At 41.0% G+C, this 19039-nt stretch overlaps 4 protein-coding genes across 7 annotated transcripts; all 4 read left to right on the forward strand.

Moving 5' to 3' along the window:
• The first annotated feature begins 73 nt into the window (after positions 1 to 73).
• LOC144209931 (uncharacterized) lies at positions 74 to 997 on the forward strand. Its single transcript, XM_077736499.1, has 4 exons — positions 74 to 332; positions 465 to 569; positions 643 to 744; positions 821 to 997. The coding sequence occupies exons 1-4, from the start codon at positions 138 to 140 to the stop codon at positions 908 to 910; spliced, it is 492 nt and encodes a 163-aa protein (XP_077592625.1). The 5' UTR covers positions 74 to 137; the 3' UTR covers positions 911 to 997.
• A 151-nt stretch (positions 998 to 1148) lies between these two features.
• LOC144209930 (uncharacterized) lies at positions 1149 to 2900 on the forward strand. The gene is made up of 4 exons (XM_077736498.1): positions 1149 to 2278; positions 2345 to 2452; positions 2515 to 2616; positions 2682 to 2900. The coding sequence occupies exons 1-4, from the start codon at positions 2078 to 2080 to the stop codon at positions 2766 to 2768; spliced, it is 498 nt and encodes a 165-aa protein (XP_077592624.1). The 5' UTR covers positions 1149 to 2077; the 3' UTR covers positions 2769 to 2900.
• A 722-nt stretch (positions 2901 to 3622) lies between these two features.
• Positions 3623 to 9649, forward strand: nrbp2b (nuclear receptor binding protein 2b). Of its 2 annotated transcripts, XM_077736216.1 has the most exons (18): positions 3623 to 4190; positions 6919 to 7041; positions 7109 to 7210; positions 7279 to 7368; positions 7446 to 7486; positions 7547 to 7641; positions 7719 to 7742; positions 7808 to 7894; positions 8088 to 8143; positions 8211 to 8306; positions 8367 to 8499; positions 8573 to 8675; positions 8751 to 8801; positions 8876 to 9011; positions 9098 to 9151; positions 9252 to 9315; positions 9387 to 9442; positions 9549 to 9649. In XM_077736216.1, the coding sequence occupies exons 1-18, from the start codon at positions 4071 to 4073 to the stop codon at positions 9633 to 9635; spliced, it is 1518 nt and encodes a 505-aa protein (XP_077592342.1). In that variant the 5' UTR covers positions 3623 to 4070; the 3' UTR covers positions 9636 to 9649. The 2 variants fall into 2 exon arrangements, 1 of the variants encoding a protein (XP_077592342.1); XR_013329226.1 differs by lacking the exon at positions 9549 to 9649 and having other exon boundaries at positions 3623 to 3884; positions 3991 to 4190; positions 8367 to 8675; positions 9387 to 9443.
• A 1505-nt stretch (positions 9650 to 11154) lies between these two features.
• LOC144209606 (poly(U)-binding-splicing factor PUF60-like) lies at positions 11155 to 18714 on the forward strand. 3 transcript variants are annotated; one of them, XM_077736028.1, is made up of 12 exons: positions 11155 to 11242; positions 11724 to 11813; positions 12205 to 12300; positions 12375 to 12464; positions 13529 to 13579; positions 14160 to 14321; positions 15103 to 15195; positions 16519 to 16732; positions 16798 to 16988; positions 17229 to 17343; positions 17406 to 17686; positions 18140 to 18714. In XM_077736028.1, exons 3-12 carry the CDS (start codon positions 12217 to 12219, stop codon positions 18437 to 18439), a joined length of 1581 nt encoding a protein of 526 aa, XP_077592154.1. In that variant the 5' UTR covers positions 11155 to 11242; positions 11724 to 11813; positions 12205 to 12216; the 3' UTR covers positions 18440 to 18714. The 3 variants fall into 3 exon arrangements, with proteins under 3 accessions (XP_077592154.1, XP_077592153.1, XP_077592155.1); XM_077736027.1 differs by having other exon boundaries at positions 11724 to 11809; XM_077736029.1 differs by lacking the exon at positions 13529 to 13579 and having other exon boundaries at positions 11724 to 11809.
• The last annotated feature ends 325 nt before the right edge of the window (positions 18715 to 19039 follow it).

Raw genomic sequence — 19039 nt, forward strand, 5'->3', positions numbered from 1 at the left:
TGTTGTACTTTAGAAGTTAAAAAATCCACTTTTTTTCTTTTTAGGGGAGGAGAAAAAGGGGGCAGGATGTTCCCGGAGAAGAAGTGGGGGCTGTTGAGCAACAACTCTCTAACATAAACTAACAAGGACTGCAGAAAATGGCCGCTTTGTTGCTACTGCTCACAATAGGGGGGGCTTTGTTTTGCCCCTCCGTGGACGCTCAAGAAGCTTATGAAAAACTCGATGAGACCTTCAAGAAAGGTGTCAACTTGTCCTTGGAGAAGCTTAATGAACATTCCAGCATCCAGAACCACTTTTTGTTCTTCAGAAGCGTCACAAAGTCCAACGTTGAGGTACAGTATTTCATAATGGAATGAATGCTTTTGACGGCCATTTTAAAAATGGTTTGTTTACCAAAATATTTTCTATTCATTATTCACTATTTAAACATCCCATAACATGTACCATAACATTTTTATCATCAGGCCGGCTTTGACGTGGTGTTCATCTACCACCACTTCTACCTAAAGCCCACCAAATGCCCCAAAGGAACCACAGATTTGTCAAATTGCAGTTTTAGGAACGATATTGTGAGTAGAACATCCAAACCAAACTTTGATAATGACAACCTAACTGACTTTTTCTCTGTTTTTTGGTTTCCAGCCAATGATCGACTGCGCCATTTGTTACAAAACCTTCCAAGGAGAAATCGAGGCCGAGCCCAAACCCTACCTCAACTGTCTCCGGAAGCCCTCCGTCACCCCAGTGGGTCACTTTGTGCTTATTTTTTTAATTCTTACTTATCCTTTTTTTATAAACATATATTTTTCTTATATTTCAGGAGATGCAAGTTAACCGAATTGAACATTGCAACCGATTAGCATACAGCCACGGAGCTTCAAATCTTCTGGCCTCCACTGGAACAAAGTAGTACCGCTTAGATCCTGAGGAGGCGCTAGCAAGGAGGGTAACTTTTCAAATTCAAATGTGGAGAAGAAAAATAAATCCATGTGTACTAGTTTTGATGTTTACTCATCTTTCAAATCCTTTTTTGTTTCCTTTTTTATTTTGTTTCAAAAAGTTTTTTAATTAACAACGATAAAACTTTAAATATTGTATGTACTATTTGTGAGATTAATGTTTCAACTAAGATTGTTTTCATTCCTGAAGCTAACATTTAGCACAATTAGCCTGTGAAATTCAGTTTGTTAGCCTTAAAATATGCAGGAATTAGATTCTAGTTTTTTTACCTCTTAGAAGACAATTATAAAACTAATTGACTACATTTGTCGGACATTTAGTGCTGTCAATGGCACAGAAAATAGAAAAAAATATAGTGACTTTTAGTCCTAAAACTACAGTAGTTACTGAAATAATTCCTCATGTATTTAGGTCAAATGTAAAAAAATGTAGGTTAGCAATGTTAAAAACTAACAACAGTGTTTACATTGGCAAATATCCCAGTTTTCCAAGTGGGATTGACTAAAGAATGTTTGGGCCCATAACAAAAAACAATCCTCCTGTGGAGCTTCAACTTTGGTTTTCCGTGACGTTAAATAACCCGCATTAAAAAAAAAGAATCTGAACAAATCAGTCACAAAGCTAGATGAACCAGAACAATCTCACAGGTTATTCATTTTAATCCGCCAAGCCGGCGGCGGGTCACGTCGACACACGTTGTGAAACAGGCTTTACGTCATTTCTAGAAAATCATCTTTAATAGACATGACATGCAAAACTTTAATTTACTTCCATCCTATACCCTTTAAGATGATTATTTTGACTATTTTATAGTATTCCATCCAAAATAAAGTAAATAAAACAAGTTCTATTCAAGCCAAAATAAACTCAAGGTCTCATTATGGGATGCTAGCCTTGGATTAGTACACCCACTGTTTCATAACAAAAGCAGCTGCTTGTTTTCATAGTCTGCTTTTTGTCAAGACTCCACATGGGGTGGTTCGGGGGGGCTTTTTTTCCAGGAAGAGGAAGAAAAAGAAAAAAACTGGCGAGGGGGCTGCTCACTCAAATCCAGGGCTTGTTGTGAGTAAAAGCTACTTCGCCGTTCTCTGTATTTACTCGCAGTTTTTTAGGTTTGATGGCGCTGGCGTGGCTATTGCTGCTGCTGTGGTCGGTGGTGGGGGTCCCATGGCGGTCCGCCGAGGCCCAGGACGTCTACGAGATGCTCTCGGAGGACTACAAGAAGGGCGTGGACTTGGCCTTGGTGCACCTCAACTCTCATGCCGGCGTCAGTCATCATTTTCGCTTCTTGAGGAGTTTGGATAAAGTGGAAGCTGAGGTAATTTGACTCCTAGTGGACATGTTATGAATGACACTGACAGGGAATGATTGATTTTATTCACAGTGTGGATTTGATATTAACTACTACTACCACCATTTTCATCTCAAACCAACCCGTTGTGCCAAAGGAGCGACGTCGACCAATCAAAATTGTCCATTCCGGAATGACCGAGTAAGTCAATCATATCCTAAATAATTTTCACATTTTTTTAATATATTTATTTCTTTTTACAGCCTTTAATGGACTGTGCTGTGTGTTATAAAACACAAGAAAACCAGATTTTACCAGATCCAACTCCTTATGTGCATTGCATTCAAAGGCCCAGACTCACCCAGGTATGCAAAAATCAACAAAAAACTATTTTTAACATCTTTTAAAATGGTTCTCTGTGGAATTCCAGGATATGGTGACCACCCGAACAGAACACTGCAAACAAATGAACTACAATACTGGTGGTTTGACATTGTTAGCGGTACGAAATGATTAGAAATGCTCGGTTGGTTTAGTTAAGTGGAATTCTTGTGAAGCTCAAAAGTAGTAAAATGGCTTTTAGGTTGTCATTTGAGCTTTCCCATGTAAATGTGAGCTTGTAGACTAAATAAACTTTGATTCTAGTGAATATTCTAGTTCTCTTGTCTAAAGATGCTAGCACTAGCAAGCCTGTTATGCGGACGCCGCCATTTTGTCCCGCTTCACAGCCAATCTCATTAACAGCAGACTGGAAGAGTGGTAGCTGTCCTAAATATAAATAGGAGCCCTAAAAATAGGAAGAGTGATTACAACATGCGTGTGTGATTACAGATAACTGACCTATATGTATCTTCTTTAGCTCTGTTGTCAACCTATGCAACAAACTAGTAAACAAGTTATTACATGGACAACTTAAATGGATAATATACCCATGTAATCACGTAAAAACTACAATGAAGTGTATTCCAACTAAAATGTAAAACAATATTGTGAAAATCCATGAATTGAAATGACAATTGATTTTCATCATGGGTGTTTATACTGTAAGACCACAAGAGGGCGAAAAAGAGTAGTAAGAGCGTCATGTTCAACCTGCCTACTACCGTAATTGTTCTAAAGTGGGCCCATAAACGATGTTCAGTACATAAAATTAAGGTTGTATACGTTTTTTTGGCAAAAAGTGTAGAAAGAAACATGACTTTTATACGTATGGCTCTTTTAAAATTCAACAAAAAACAAAAAACATATCATTTTGTGGTTACATTTAACTTTTATGATGCCTCCCTCCAATTGAAGCAGAATTCATTCGCCCAAAGCCAAAATGGCAACCCCACTTTCAAAACACCCGTATGTTGTAGTCCCTCCTCCAAAGTACCCGTATGTTTTCCTTTCGTCTTCATACACCAGGTGCTCAGTGTGTGAAGATTAAGCGCCATTACGGTAAACGCTCCTCACTCGCTCCCTCTTGCTACACAAGCTGCTCACACGGAGCCGCATAATGCTACCATTGGTAATATAACTCGGAACATTAACTCTCGCCCATAAAAACCGGCAAACCATGCGACTACCGACTCCCCACCCAAGCTCTCTTCATCTTCCCGTCTCGCCTGAACCGTCCGCTGGAAGCTAAGAAGCGAGTTTTTCCCTATTTTTTTTCTTGCTAGCGAGGGTGTCTATTTTTTTATGTGTGTGTGACGTCTATCTTGACTAGTAAGCTTGTTTTACGGTTCCCTGCACAGCCGAGAGACAGCGTCGTCCCTCGGGGCTGGGAAGGAGTGCTCGACTAGACCCAGACTGTAAACACCAAAACGGCGTGAAGATGACGATGTCCGTCCCGGAGAGGAAATCGGGATCGGAAGGGAAGGAGGAGGAGAGCGAGGATGAAAGCGAGATTCTGGAGGAAAGCCCATGCGGACGATGGCAGAAGAGAAAAGAACAGGTCGGTACATTGCTTTCTAGGGATTTACTCTTCCCGAAAACATGTTTATGCCTTGTTGTATGCGGTGTAAAGCCCCCTATCCCATTCCAAACCCTTCTTTAGGTACCCCTGCCCTCTCAAATTATTGAAATGTTGCCTATTAAGGTTAACTTTTGGGTGACAGATGCCAAAATGTTTAATAATTTCATGGAGGAAATAAATATTGCTCATGTTCAAGACGACAATGGCAGTTAAAATGGATTGGACGTCATTAGCCGTCAATGGAAGTCAATTAGTGAACTTCTCAGTCTAGTGTTTCTTAATAGAACACACAAAATTCCCTATGTTGCATTTTTATTAACAAATAATGCGTGCAGAGTAAATATATTATTTCAAAACTCAACTTATTTACATCATATTAACCATTATTTTCCTCCGGTATTTGTTTTTTTTTTCTTGCAAAATTGTCTACAATATCTCCATCAAAGACAAAAATCCTCCCCATAGTTGACTGCGATAGGCTACAGCACCCCCTTGACCATAATAAGCACTGTTAAAAATTAATATTTCTTTCCCTAGGCTCTGTCAAAAAATAATTAAGACGTCCCTCACCGTCAATGGCAGTAAAGTATAGTTGAGGACTGTTTGCACTTGGGCCAGATAAAGCCAAGGTTATCTCCGCCTCGCACGCCTCTTTCGCAACCCCGCCCCGCCGTTTTGTTCCACCCATCGATTACCCAACTTTAGCCCATCCATTAACCCCACCCTGTCACGAGTGCTAGCTAGCTCGCGCACTATCAATAAAAGCGCACTAAGTATTGAATTGTCAGTAAGCGCAAGCTAAAGTATTCCACCCGCTATAGCTATCTATGCAAGTCAGTCAGTGTGTCAAAGTTTGCCGTTTTATTTGATTTTTGAGCTGAGGAATTTTAATAAACATGCACTTAGATGGTCGGATTTTCTCAGATTGTCTTGGAAAGCTGCAGGAAATCAAACTTGAGTAACTTCAATTGTGCCAGAATGGTGACATGGGTTGAAATGACTAATTTTTTTGGGTTTATGTGGATAAATGTGGGTGTGTACAAAGTTGACGTTAGATTTGTAAGGTAAGGTGAGTTTGTAGTCAGTCTTTCACAAATCAAGGCGTGTTACACTTATTTAACAGGTTTTTACCTTCAATGTGGAAGCTTTTTTTTTAAAAAATAATTCAAATTAGTGATTTACACCCTTAATTTGCGATTGTTATTTAGCATCTTGACATAAGATAGCACTGTCCTGACATTTAGCATCCCAACTCTATGGCAAATGTCTCAGTATTCTGCCAAAGACATTCGGCACATTAGCATAGAGCCTTGACCGAGGTCATTTCAGAAAAAATATGGCCTCCACTATTGACAATGATGGATGTCCAATTCACTTAAACTGGCTGTGGATCCCCATCTTTATTGGTCCAAAAATAAACCCACGAAATGGAACGTGGCCCGCCAACCCAACAGAGTTTGACACCCGTATCTTAACGTCTCAGTTCTTTCCTTTGTTTCCACAGACGGCCATTGTTCTGGCCGAACAGTGCTGGCTTTTTGGACTCGCCAAAGCGGCCTCTTCACCCACCTACCGCCATTATGTTAGCATTCAGCAGCACTTGCGCTTTTTTCCCTCCGCAATACAGACGTCGGCGCATTAACGGCATATGGGACGTATCCGGGAAGCTGTCTGTAGTTCCGTCTCGTCCCTGGAGGGGGGGGGGATCAGTGAGATAAACCTCTTAGGCGGATTTCACAATATACACAGAGAAATGCCACTTTGCACATTTTTTTAAATAGATGGCTGAAGTATAAATAACAATTTTTCCTGTTTTTTCCCTAGACGTGGCGAGCTAGCGTAAAATCCCGCTGAACCCGCTAATCCGGATTTCAATCACGTGAAATGATGTGACGGGAGATCACAGGGTGAAATTTCTTACTCGACACGCCGCTCACGTCCCGGCCATGCCGACTCTCCCGCTTTGCTCGTAAATCTGCAGGCGGAAGGTGGACGGATAATCATTTTGTTTATTCATTCAAAGCCAGTCTTCCTACTAATGGCAGTTAACGACTCCATGGTGAAGCCATGAAACCCTCCAGTATGGCCATTAGCTGGGAGTTAGCGCGCTAATGCTATCAGCCGTCAAACAAGCAAGTGCTAACCATTAATTCTAGTTATAACATCACAACCAGAATTAGGCGTTCCCTGATTCATTTTTTTGGGCTTAAAATTACTATAAAATGCTAAAAAATGGGTTATATAAGTGCAGTCCTTTGAATTTTCCGACCCTATTTAATAGCAACAAAGCCTCATTTGCATGGGGCACCCCGGGGGTTCCACGCATCTAGTGGCGCTGAAATATTGATGCGCCGCGGGGCGCGTTGACAATTGATCGCCGTGGCAACCGCGCCGGCCTACTTCACCTGTGTTGTTTTTATTACTCCCTGTTGAAGTTTTCTGTCAGCACTTTTCTGGATTTTTTTCCGCCTCTCAACATCCAAGCCCCCTCCTTGGGATATTTTGGGTCTTTTAGCAAGAAAGACTTCCTTTAATCTGGGGGGTATTTTAAGGTTTAACACCAGCCAATTTGACGACTGGTGGTCAATTACCACATTTAAGGAGTAATGCACTTTAGCCTCCGAACCACCGGAGGGCAGTGCACATCTTGAGATGCAAATAAATGAGGCCAATAACACTTTTTTTTTTTTTTTTTTTTTTTTTGCAGGTGAGCCAAGGCAACGTCCCAGGCGTGGAAAGCGCCTCGCTCGCCATGGACACGGAGGAAGGAGTGGAGGTGGTTTGGAACGAAGTCCTTTTCTCCGATAAAAAAGTCTTCAAAGCGCAGGAGGTATGACAATATTTTACTTTTCTTTCCGAACTCTTGTGGCACAACAAAATACTCTTCTTGTTTACAGGAGCAAATCAAAGAGATGTTTGAGAACCTAATGCAGGTGGAGCACCCCAACATTGTCAAGTTCCACAAATACTGGCTGGATATGAAGGAAAGCCAAGCTCGGGTACGTTTCTTCACCACACATTTTCTCCACTACATTAACTCACCCTCGCACACCATTGCCCTCTATAGGTCATCTTCATCACCGAGTACATGTCCTCGGGGAGCCTCAAGCAGTTTTTGAAGAAAACCAAGAAGAACCACAAGACCATGAATGTCAAGGTAGGCGGGAAAGTTCTTGCAAATCTGCTGAGTCATGCCACTGAAAATCTAATGAGTCATCTTTTTTTTTTTTTCAGGCCTGGAAACGATGGTGCACACAGATTCTCTCCGCCCTCAGGTACGCCAGCCATTTTGTCTTCATGACTACGGCACCCTTAATTTTCCACAAACCCCGCAGTTATCTCCACTCATGCGATCCGCCAATCATCCACGGCAACCTGACCTGCGACACCATCTTCATCCAGCACAACGGCCTCATCAAAATCGGCTCAGGTCTGACCCCCGAAGGCCGTTCCGCGCTACTGCGGTCGGTTGATTGACGGTATTTTTTGCTTTTCTTCTCTCTGCAGTGTGGCATCGACTTTTCGTCAACGGTAAGAATGGGACTTTATCCGACCCGCTTTTCCGTTCATCTCATGGGATGCTATTCCCTTCGCAGTATTCCCGGATGCTAACGTGCAGAGTAAGGGGAGGCAACATCGTGACGAACAGAGGAATCTTCATTTTTTCGCACCGGAATATGGAGGTAAGTCTGAGCTTGGTCGCTACAAGTCGGGAGTTTTATTAGGAATGGTTGCCAGCTAGCATGTAGCATGGAGTTTTCCTCTTTTTGTTTGTTTGTTTTGATAAATAATGCAGGACTACTTCATTTTTTGCATTTTTGATTGCAGGAAAGCCAATGGTTAAATATTGACGAGATAATCTTTTTTTGTTCCCAGCCGGCGAAGACGACTACGCCATCGACATTTTCTCTTTCGGCATCTGCGCCCTGGAGGTAAGCGGGCGCCGAAAATCCGTGACGTCGTCTCATTTGGATTAAAAAAAAAAGCCATTGTCCATAGATGGCAGTGTTGGAGATCCAAGCCAACGGGGACGCCGCCGTCTCCAAGGAGGCCATCGTCAACGCGGGGCAATCTCTGGAAGACCCCCTGATGAGAGTAGGAGACATTTAGTGTTGCTTTTTCCTTCACAGGATTTTTAATTTTCTTTTACACTAGGAATTCACACAGTCGTGTTTACGACCCGAGGCCAAGCTCCGTCCGACCGCCCACGACCTCCTCTTCCACCGCGTCCTGTTCGAGGTCCACTCCCTCAAACTTCTAGCCGCCCACTGCCTCATTAACAACCAGTGTGAGTGTTCTCCAACGTCCAATTGCGAGCGACCATGCTCTCTTGCCTATAGTTTTCTTTTGGACATTTCCAGACTTGCTCCCCGAGAACTGCGTGGAAGAAAGGACCAAGTCCTTCGACCCCAACGCCATCATGGCGGAGATCAAGCACCAAGACAGGCCGGGAGTGCAGCTGATGTGAGAAAAATCATTCGCATGAGTGATTTTAAGCCTAGTGGTATTTTGAGGAATATCACATGATGTTTTTTTTAGGTACTCCCACGTCTCGCCTTTGGAGCTGGACAAGTTCCTGGAGGACGTCAAGTAAGTGGCCTAGTAAATACTCGCCACCTCGGTTAGCTGCAATGCTAATTTTGTCATCCACTGTCTCCTTTCAGAAACGGGATTTACCCCTTGATGAACTTTGCCTCCACCCGTCCACATCCCGTCCCTCGAGCGCTGTCCTTGTCTCAGGAGCAGGTGGAGACGGTCAAAACGCCCACGCCAGAACCCCAGGAGACGGAGACCAGAAAGGTTAGCTTTGGATATATTAGCATATTGGGTATGGCTTCCAAGCAGTATCATATTTTAACATACTGTTCCAATATGGCCGCTTTTAGGTCATCCAAATGCACTGCAGTTTGGAGTCCAATGAAGAAGGGACCAAAACTCATGTGAGTCACGAATAATACCTTATTGGGCCCCATATTACCTAAATCTGGGATATTTTATTCATTTTTAAAAAAAAATTGGACTCTTTTATCTCCGTTCTAGCTGTCTTTATTCCTCAAAATGGACGACAAACTCCACCGGCAACTTAGCTGCGACATTGGTCCAAGTAGGTTTATGGCATTCTCGTCTCTCTTCCCCCCTGATTGCGTTTTAATGAGGTAATATTATTTTTTTCAGCTGATACGTCCAAAGAACTCGCCGGCGAACTTGTTCACTACGCCTTCATTAATGAGGTACATTAAAAGAAATATGGTTAGAAGTTCTACTGGAGCTTTTCCCAAATTCAAATGAAGACCAACTAATTAAAAATACTTTAAATGTACATCATTTTTGTCTTAGGAGGACATAGAGAAGGTGGCAGTGTTCCTCGAAGACGCCATCAAGCGACACCGGGTACGAGGTCAGCTTTCCGGAAGCATACAATGAATGCAAACCACGACAGACTTTTACGGCGACCTGGAGCCGCTAATGGCGGGCACAGGTACCCTTTTTGAAGCAAACAGAACACTTATGGATGTTTCAGAACGACAAAAAAGACTAGAAGAAGTCACAGTAGTCGACAAAAGTGAACTGGACGACCATTTGCTATCACGATTGTGTCGGGAATCGAATCCGTCCAAACGGCTCGTACGCCTTAACGCACGTTTTTGATGGAACGCCGACATTCATTTTCTTTTTCATACAAATGTTTTACTACGCCCCATTTTTTGCACTCCAGCCCAGACAGGCCGATCTATATATATTTACATTTTTTTAATAACTCCATCCATCTTGCGCTGTTAACACATTCATACACTGTATTTATTTATTATTGGGACGCGGCGCACACAAGTTTGTGGTGTTTATTAGCACGTTGTCTTATTTCTCTCACTGAGTTTGTGGATTGTCTTTTTAGCCTGCTGTGATCTTAAAGGGCTTTTTCCCCCATCTGAAAGTGTTCTGAGTGCCAAAGACTTGCTGAAAAGTGCCTGATACGGCATGGAAAAGTTAATCAAATTCAAACTAATTTGGAATGGATGCTACGTTTGTAAGTGCAGTGAACGATTATACATTTAGTTGACTTGGATGTAAATATTCTTTTATATGTCGCCTTCATAACTTAAAATCAAGCAATTATCTTTTTCATGTTATTTGTTGACAATGTTTTCTTTTCATTTTAAAGATTAGCTGTGAAAAAGGGGGTGCAGGAACCAGATTCTAATGAAATTCCTGTAGGATATCGACACTAAAACATGCAATAAAAGTCGGAAATTAACTTTTTTTTTCCCCAAATTGCAACTTATTATATTTGTAAATTGTCTACACATTTGTCTTAGTTCTGTAAATTCCAATTTTAACAATATGATGCTGTACAGTAATTGTTTTAGCTTGGTTATCTGTGCAGATGAGAGTTCCACCATCCATCCATACATAGTTCATATTTTTACGTGGCTTATTAGGCAGGAATTTTACGACTACTACGGATTGTGATTCAATGCATAACAGTGCCACTTTTGCTATTCTGCCATCTTGTAAGCTGCATGTCTTAAAAAGCCTGTGAGCATTCAAAACTGCATTTTGCCTTTGTCAATAACAGTTCAGTTTCAGAAGGGAACTGGTTGTGAATGTTTTCATACATGGTACAATAATTTAAATTATATAAATATTTATCATATTGGTCTTATCTGTCAAGGCTGTTAAGCAAAACTTGCCTTTGTTTGTGTTCTAATTAAGCATTTGTAAAACATTGTAGCAATGAATTAATTAATAAACGTGACATGCTAATTAAGTTTGTAGTTGGTTTTGATGTATGAATGCATGATTATGACTCCAAAATGTCTTAAAAGTATTAAATTTATTAATTAAAAAATTAGCTAAAATGTGCGTTTTTTTCGTACGGCTAGCACGGACAACTTCCGTTCTATTGCGTCATTGTTATAATCTTCTCGCGAGAGTTTCACTTTAGGGAAATTGTCTCTGGCAATTCTCGCGATAGCTACATTGCAAGGGCCTCTCCAAGGAGCTGTGCTTTCATGGCGGTCACGGAGACTGCGGTAAATATTTTTCGTCGACAATTATGGCATATTAATTGCATTTGTATTCGCGTGGACATGTTATAACACGTGCACGGACTTTAAATGTTTCGCACGGTTGTATTTGTTGAGCTAATATAATAATTTAACGCTGTAGAAAGACAATTTGCTTTGCGCGCCATTGTAATGAATGGCTAACAACTATAGCCTCCGAAACGAGGCCTAGCTCCTCGCAGTGCTATTTTCATTCCTTTCTGCGTCATTTAAAACGTTCTGTTGTGTTGTTTAACATTTCATTGTACTTTGGTTAGGTTATTTTTCAGCTAAGGGCGACTTAAATGCCGGTTTTGCGTCCGTGTACTTTGAATGGAGCGTTAGCGCCACGCCAGTGTTAACACAACGCTGCATGTTTTTACGTTTACGATATGGCGCTGTATTTTTTTAAACCTGACTATTACTCTAATTTAAATTATTTTTCAAATATCGAATTTCTCTCCTCTAGATATTATTGAATTGTTGAAGCCCCACATCATTCTCCCTTCGGGGGTATTCCTTCCTTAGTGTGGTGGAACCAACACTGCGGGTTTGGTAGGTAAGGATTTTTCAATGGTTTTAACAAAGATAGCCAATAATATCTCCATTTTAAAGTATTAGACATTATTTCTTAGCACTGATGAATTAGAAAAATAATGTGGGTTTTATATGTTTGAAAATCGAAGCAAAAGAAAAAATACTGAAATGTACCTTGAGAAAAATCTAGAATATTTCATATTGTTTTATTCTTTAACAATGGCTTAGCTTCCTTTACCTTGTGTATTTAAAAAATAATAATAAAAACCCATTTTATAATAATTACTAATCATTTAAAATCACAGGAAATTCATTTAAATAGTGCAATTCTACACAAGGCACTTCAAAATGCTTTTCTCCATATTAAAAAAGAACATAAAAATGGACTGCTCATATAACTTTTTGAATTGCAGGAAGCCGTCGCTATGACGATGGAGAATGGACAGGGCACAGGCTCTAAGCTGGGCCTGCCGCCGCTCACCCCGGAGCAGCAGGAGGCGCTGCAGCGGGTAACTCCTCTATGACCAACAATTGCCATTCTCATCCTTTGCTAGTTTTTAAATCTTTCTTCACTTATTGCCAGGCAAAGAAGTATGCCATGGAGCAGAGCATTAAGAGTGTCTTGGTGAAACAGACCATAGCCCATCAACAACAGCAGCTCACTAATCTACAGGTGAGATGTACATTTTATTTCCTTGGCGCGTCTTGGTTGGAAAATGATGGGAATTGTACGCGCACACGTTTCAAGCTAGTCTTTTGGCGTACATTTTTTAGACCCCCCAATCCATTTGGACTGGGACGGGGGCCATTTATTGACCCTCCCAGGTCAAATGGACCAGACTTGCATTGGCGTCAATGGCAGTCGCATTCCTAACACAAAATGGGTTAATGGGAAAAAACATCTCTTTTATACTTATATTACTGTGTACTAGTAGTATTTTAAAAAAAAATGCAAAATATAGAAAATGTAATTGGAAAAATACAGCTAAGAAAGTAAAAATTTGAATTATAAAAATTAAATCAAAGAAAGCGGGAAAATGACTGCAGAAAAATATATATTTTTTATTTAATAATACATTTCAGAAATATACTTTTTCTTTTGTTTTCTGATAGAAAATTGCAGTATTTTCTGTTTCTGTTTTTCTTTTTTTGTTTACAAATACGTTAGATTCTTATTTTTTATGTCCGTTCGAATTTTCTCTACATTTTTTCATATTTTTTGGGGGGAGCCGAGTCTTTCTGTTTACAGCAGCTAAATGAGGAAGAAGAAAATCCTGGTTGCATCCATACTTGTAAAAAAAAAAAAAAATACACATTTTTTCCAGCTATCTTTTCATATCATTCGATAAAATGCTAATTTTCTCCTCTCTTCTCCACTGTGCAGCCAAAAGCCGAGTTTGTATAGAAGCGTATCCTGCTTGTACCTCTTGTCTTCTTTTTCAGGTGGCGGGAATTCGATCAAGGCATTGGTTTTTAATTTAGACCAAAAAAAAAAAGTAGAAAAAAGTCTTTGTTCTGTTTCTCCTTAAGAGTCTTGAATGCTAATTGTGTAGATTTTGTCATAAAGAAAAAGGAGGAGGCAAGTCGCCAAATTATCTTGTTGGCATTTGTCTGTCTAGGTGTCATTTTTTTGGTTTTGAAAAAGTTAACAAAAAAGATTTAAAAGAATTAAGTAAGCAAAGCTAAGGGAAATCTAACCTACTTTTCAGCACCTTTTTCGTCTTTACTGTCTTTCAGATGGCAGCCGTGACTATGGGCTTTGGAGATCCTCTCTCACCTTTACAATCGGTCAATAGATTATTAAATTTTTTTCTGTGCGCATTCCCAATGGAGACACAAAAATAAGGACTTTGAATTCGGCACCAATCCCTACATTTATACAGCGAATATTTGGATATTTGCTCGCTTAAATAGACTAAAAACAGGCTTTGAGAGAAAAACGGCGGTCGAAAACATTAGCCTTTTTTTGCGAAAGGTTTAAAAGCGATTATTATTTTTTTTATCAATTTTTTTTGCATCCCTGGATTACAGGTCAGTTTCTGAAGCCAACTGTTTGTGAGGGACATGCATGTCAAACACTTTGGTGTTTCCTCTGCCTCCATAAGTCATATTTACGTGTATATAAGACGTCTTCTTCTATTCGCTCTGTCCCCTTTTTTGATTATATCGTTATATTCACAGCGCCCCCTTCCTTTCGATCTCTTGAATTGGCTAGAGGCTACTTTTGGGAAACCAAAGCACAGTAGAAAAATACATATCTTATTATTATTATTATTTCCCGTTGGTGTGTGCGTGTGCATATTCTTCCACGCTGGACGGCTAATAATGCGATGCTAATAACGTGATGTGGGTTTTTCCCGGTGGACAGGTGGCGGCTCAGCGGCAGCGCGCCCTCGCCATCATGTGCCGAGTGTACGTGGGCTCCATTTACTATGAGCTCGGGGAGGACACCATCCGACAGGCTTTTGCACCCTTTGGACCCATCAAGAGCATTGACATGTCTTGGGACTCGGTCACCATGAAGCATAAGGTGAGGAGGTGGGGGCGGGGTTTGTGAGTGAATGGGGACAGGTGGGTCTAATGTTGTTGCTTGTTGACCCAAAATGGCGGCGTTTGTATGGTTATATTTTGTCAGTGTGTTAGATTTTGAGTTAGTTTTTCTTTCTTTTAAAATGTTTAACTATGGATGACAAGTCAGAGTAATATTTCTATGAATTAATCTTGTTTTAAATTAAACTAATTATTTTGATTATAGCCGAAAACTATTTTAATGTAATAGAAAAAAAATGTATTCTATTTTTTTGTTTCTTTGGTCACCATTCAACATTTTTGTGATCAAATAGAAGGTATTCAAGATAAAGTAAAGTTGTTTTTTTTGTTGTATTTAGTCATGTAGAATAAAATGAATATTTTAAAATAAGGGGAAAATGTCATTGGATTTTTTAAATTAAACAAGACATTTTGGCCCCATTTTAAAATATTCATTTGTTTCTAAATGACAAAATAGAACCAAAAAATACTTTATTTTTTCTTGAATACCTTCTATTTGATAAAAAAAATGTTCCAATATGTTGAATGGTGACCAAAAAACATACAATAGATGTCCTCTTTTTTTAATTATATATATTTTTATTGTTTTCAGCTATTATATTCTTTATAGTGATCCATTTTATTTTAAAAAGATATCAAATTAAAGATATTTTTTCACTGAAAATGTCAATAACATTGAATAGACCATTAAAAAGTATGCTGTTATTAAAGATCGTGAATAAAAATGTCCATTTCCAAATACTTTCCGGTGAACCTCGCAGGGCTTTGCCTTTGTGGAGTACGACGTGCCAGAGGCTGCCCAGCTGGCTCTGGAGCAGATGAATTCCGTCATGTTGGGTGGGCGAAACATTAAGGTGAGTAACCGGCCGGCAGCCTTTTAACACACTAAGGGTAAGTTAGCCGAACCTCCAAAGTTCCCTCAACTCAAATCCAGTGCTGTAACATTTGAGAGCTGACCAGAAAATTCTAACCGGCCCACTAATATTCCTCTTTTTTTGTGTGTGTCTCTGACTTGCAGGTACGTGAGCGTGTGATTTTCTCGATTGCTTCTCGATTGTGTCGTTTCAAGGGCAGCCGCTAGCGCACGCGCCGTGTCACTCTGCCTATGTTGTGCCGATGATGGGCTGCGCCTGGTTGGTGTTGCTTGGCCGCCCCATCTGTAGTACAGATCCCAGTCCCGTCTAGATACTCGTTCTAAAAAAATATAAATAGGACTGGAGAGAGAGAGAGAGGTAGGAAGGTCATGTTAGTGGGGAAATATCGTTGGTGGAGGGTGGGAAATCCACAAAAATGCTTGATTTGGTCCCTCGTGTAGTGCTGAGGTTCATTTTAAAACCAACTAAAAACTCAAATTTTTATAGAGACTCAGTTGTAGTTCGCGTCCTGTTTTTTTTCCCACATTTCGTCGTGCTCAATTTCAGCAAAGTGGTTCCCCACCCAGTTTAGAGATCGGTTGGTACCCTGACTTACAAGTTTTTCAAACTGCTAAAAAAAATTTAGGTTGTAATACCAAAATGTTATGCTTTTTTACCCAAAGGCACATATGCAATAGTTGTAATTGTGAAGATAAGTGGAATACAAAATGGTTGATTGTTAATTAGTTGAATAGTATGGGAAGGGAAAAGTATTCCTCAATTGCAGAATTATTTATTTTATTATAAAAAAAATATTCTTTGCTAGTTAACTAAAATAAATTAACATGGTTCTCAATTAATTCCAAGTTAATGTTTAATAACACTTACTTGTAGATATATCAATAAATGTAATGAATAAAATAGCACAACATTTATTCTGAATTGCTGCTTTAATATGTTAAGGAAGGTATAAATCATTTTTTAAAGTATTAATTGTAAAAAAAAGAGGTGAATTCCAAGTAATGTATATACTTTAAACTAAATACCGCTAAAAAGACATGTAAGATAATTCCATTGTCAAGCTGAACTCTTGGAGTACCTAAATATGAATACATATATATATTTTAAATGAAGAAAGGCTACTCAATAGTTTGAATTCCAACTTGTAAGTCAAGGCACCCACGTTTTAGAATTTGCATTTTATTTTGTAGTCAGAAGGCAGTCAGCTTGAGCGATTTGACTTTCGGAGTACTTCCTCGGTGGTCCCCACGGCAACCCTTTCCCCTCCGTTAAGTAGCCCTGCTGGTATGATCTGTGCTATAGGTTGGGCGGCCAAGTAACATCGGTCAGGCGCAACCCATCATTGACCAGCTGGCAGAGGAAGCGCGCGCTTTCAACCGCATCTACGTGGCGTCCGTTCACCCCGACCTGTCGGACGACGACATCAAAAGCGTCTTTGAGGCTTTTGGGAGGATCAAATCCTGCATGTTAGCCCGGGACCCCACCTCGGGGCGCCACAGGGGCTTCGGCTTCATCGGTGAGACGGGATTTGCCCCACGCCGACCCCGCCGTCCTCCCCGCTGACCCCCGTTCAACCCGCAGAGTACGAAAAGCCGCAGTCGGCAGTGGACGCCGTCTCGTCCATGAACCTCTTCGACCTGGGGGGGCAGTACCTAAGGGTGGGCAAGGCTGTGACCCCGCCCATGCCCTTGTTGACGCCCACCACCCCAGGGGGGCTCCCGCCGGCGGCGGCCGTCGCGGCAGCCGCCGCCACCGCCAAAATTACGGCCCAGGCAAGTAGAGTGAAACATTTCGCCATTTTTTTTTTGTGACCTAAAAAACTACATTTTCCACAATTAGATTTTTTTTAGGTTAGCAAGTTTTTTAATCAATGAAAATAGGCATCGCCCCGCCCCCTAAAAACGGTTTGGACCAACGGGAGCCGTTCCTACGCCCCATAAATTTGATAATTGCTGCCTTTTTTTGTTGGTTTTCTTTGGGTAACGTGTCGGGCGGGTACCACGCTTCCGCAGGAGGCCGTGGCCGGCGCGTCCGTCCTGGGAGCTCTGGCCGCGCCCCAGCTTCTCAGTCAACAGTTGGGGATCCCGCAGGCCGTCATGGCGGCGCAGGCGCCCGGCGTCATCACGGGTGAGTGTCCAAACGGCAAGGAGATTTTGTCAGAATTTGTAATGACCCTTTTTGGCCTGCAGGGGTGACTCCGGTGCGGCCACCCATGCCGGTGCTCCCTCAAGTGGGCCTGGTGAACCCGGTGTTGGCGTCGCCGCCAGTACTCTCCAATCAGGTGCTGGTGGCGGCAGCCGCCGCCGCCACCGCGGGCGCGGCCGCTCAGCTCCAAGAGAAGAAGGAGGAGAAAGAGGAGGCGCTGCAGGACGGGACGGGTCAGGAGATGCTCAGCGACCAGGAGCATATGAGTATCTCGGGGAGCAGCGCCAGGCACATGGTTATGCAGAAGCTGCTTAGGAAGTTAGAGGTAAGACAAACAAACCACAGTAAATCAAGACAGCCAAAAAAGAAATAATTTTGGATCATAACAAAAAATAGCTGAAATATATATACTATGCATGGCATATAGATTTTCTTAAATATATTTTTTTGTAGTAAGGATATATTAGAAATACATTAAAATATACCATAATGACAGACTTAATAAAAAAATAATATTGATTTTTTTTAAGCCCATGAATAAGAAAAAATAGATGAAAACTATAATAAAAAAATTCAACTTTTCACTTTGTTAGATTCACTTTTGGTTATCTTTAATATAATATAAAACAATACAATGAAGACCTAATTGTACTTGGTTATGGTTCCTTGTACTAAAACACTGCCTGTATACAATATAAAATGTTAAGAAAAAATTGAATGTAACCAATGAGATGTAACAATGGAAATATATGAATTAACCAAAATGTGTCTCTTCCAGTCGACAGTAATGGTCCTGCGCAACATGGTGGGCCCGGAGGACATAGACGACGACCTGGAAGGCGAAGTGACGGAAGAGTGCGGCAAATTTGGCTCCGTCAACCGCGTCATCATCTACCAGGAGAAGCAAGGCGAGGAAGAGGACGCCGACATCATCGTCAAGATCTTCGTGGAGTTCTCCATGGCGTCCGAGATGAACAAAGCCATCGCCGCGCTCAACGATCGGTGGTTCGGAGGGCGCAAGGTGGTCGCCGAAGTCTACGACCAAGACCGCTTTAACACCAGCGATCTGTCGGCGTGAAACCGTTTCATTTCTGTCTTTGTAATTAAGTCTTTTTCTTTAAAAAAAACAAAAACAAACACACAACCGCTAGCTTGTCATTAACGAAACCTCGTTGGGATTTTTCGGTTTGGCTGTGTGTGACCTGTAAAACTCCCTTTTTTTTTGTAACCCTCGCCCATAAACGTCATTAGTTTTATTTTTTTGGGTTCATTTTGGCTCACCTTTTTTTCATGAAAGCGTTGGACCATGTAAAACACTGTTTGTTTCTACTATTAAAGGTTATTTGTCCACAACTTTTTCATGGTTATCTAATGCTTCTTTAAGTACCTTAATTTAATGAATAAAAAGCTAAGAGAGGTATGAAAAGAGTACAATCTAACCATAAAATAGCATAAAATGTATAATTCAGACATAGTAACAACTTAATTGCGGTGGGGAGCCCTCTAGCGGTAAGAAAGGGAATCACTGTTAGCGAACAACCTTTATTGACATACAAAATATTTCCATTTGCATTTTACGCACAGTTCTTGAACGCACCACTGCATACATCATAATGCAATCTATCCCTCAACCGCCTAGATGGCGCCATACAATCAAGGCCAGGCGACAATATCGCGT

This window comes from Stigmatopora nigra, chromosome 16 (genome assembly GCF_051989575.1).
Source record: "Stigmatopora nigra isolate UIUO_SnigA chromosome 16, RoL_Snig_1.1, whole genome shotgun sequence".
Taxonomy (NCBI): domain Eukaryota; kingdom Metazoa; phylum Chordata; class Actinopteri; order Syngnathiformes; family Syngnathidae; genus Stigmatopora; species Stigmatopora nigra.

Coding starts and splice junctions, on each gene's coding strand:
- LOC144209931 (XM_077736499.1), top strand. CDS start 138: ATGGCCGCTTTGTTGCTACTGCTCACAATAGGGGGGGCTTTGTTTTGC. Junction 570..642: donor GCAGTTTTAGGAACGATATT/GTGAGTAGAACA, acceptor TTTGGTTTCCAG/CCAATGATCGACTGCGCCAT. Junction 745..820: donor GGAAGCCCTCCGTCACCCCA/GTGGGTCACTTT, acceptor CTTATATTTCAG/GAGATGCAAGTTAACCGAAT.
- LOC144209930 (XM_077736498.1), top strand. CDS start 2,078: ATGGCGCTGGCGTGGCTATTGCTGCTGCTGTGGTCGGTGGTGGGGGTC. Junction 2,279..2,344: donor TGGATAAAGTGGAAGCTGAG/GTAATTTGACTC, acceptor TTTTATTCACAG/TGTGGATTTGATATTAACTA. Junction 2,617..2,681: donor AAAGGCCCAGACTCACCCAG/GTATGCAAAAAT, acceptor GTGGAATTCCAG/GATATGGTGACCACCCGAAC.
- nrbp2b (XM_077736216.1), top strand. CDS start 4,071: ATGACGATGTCCGTCCCGGAGAGGAAATCGGGATCGGAAGGGAAGGAG. Junction 7,042..7,108: donor AAGTCTTCAAAGCGCAGGAG/GTATGACAATAT, acceptor TCTTGTTTACAG/GAGCAAATCAAAGAGATGTT. Junction 7,369..7,445: donor ACAAGACCATGAATGTCAAG/GTAGGCGGGAAA, acceptor TTTTTTTTTCAG/GCCTGGAAACGATGGTGCAC.
- LOC144209606 (XM_077736028.1), top strand. CDS start 12,217: ATGACGATGGAGAATGGACAGGGCACAGGCTCTAAGCTGGGCCTGCCG. Junction 13,580..14,159: donor CTCTCTCACCTTTACAATCG/GTCAATAGATTA, acceptor CCCGGTGGACAG/GTGGCGGCTCAGCGGCAGCG. Junction 14,322..15,102: donor CGGTCACCATGAAGCATAAG/GTGAGGAGGTGG, acceptor TGAACCTCGCAG/GGCTTTGCCTTTGTGGAGTA.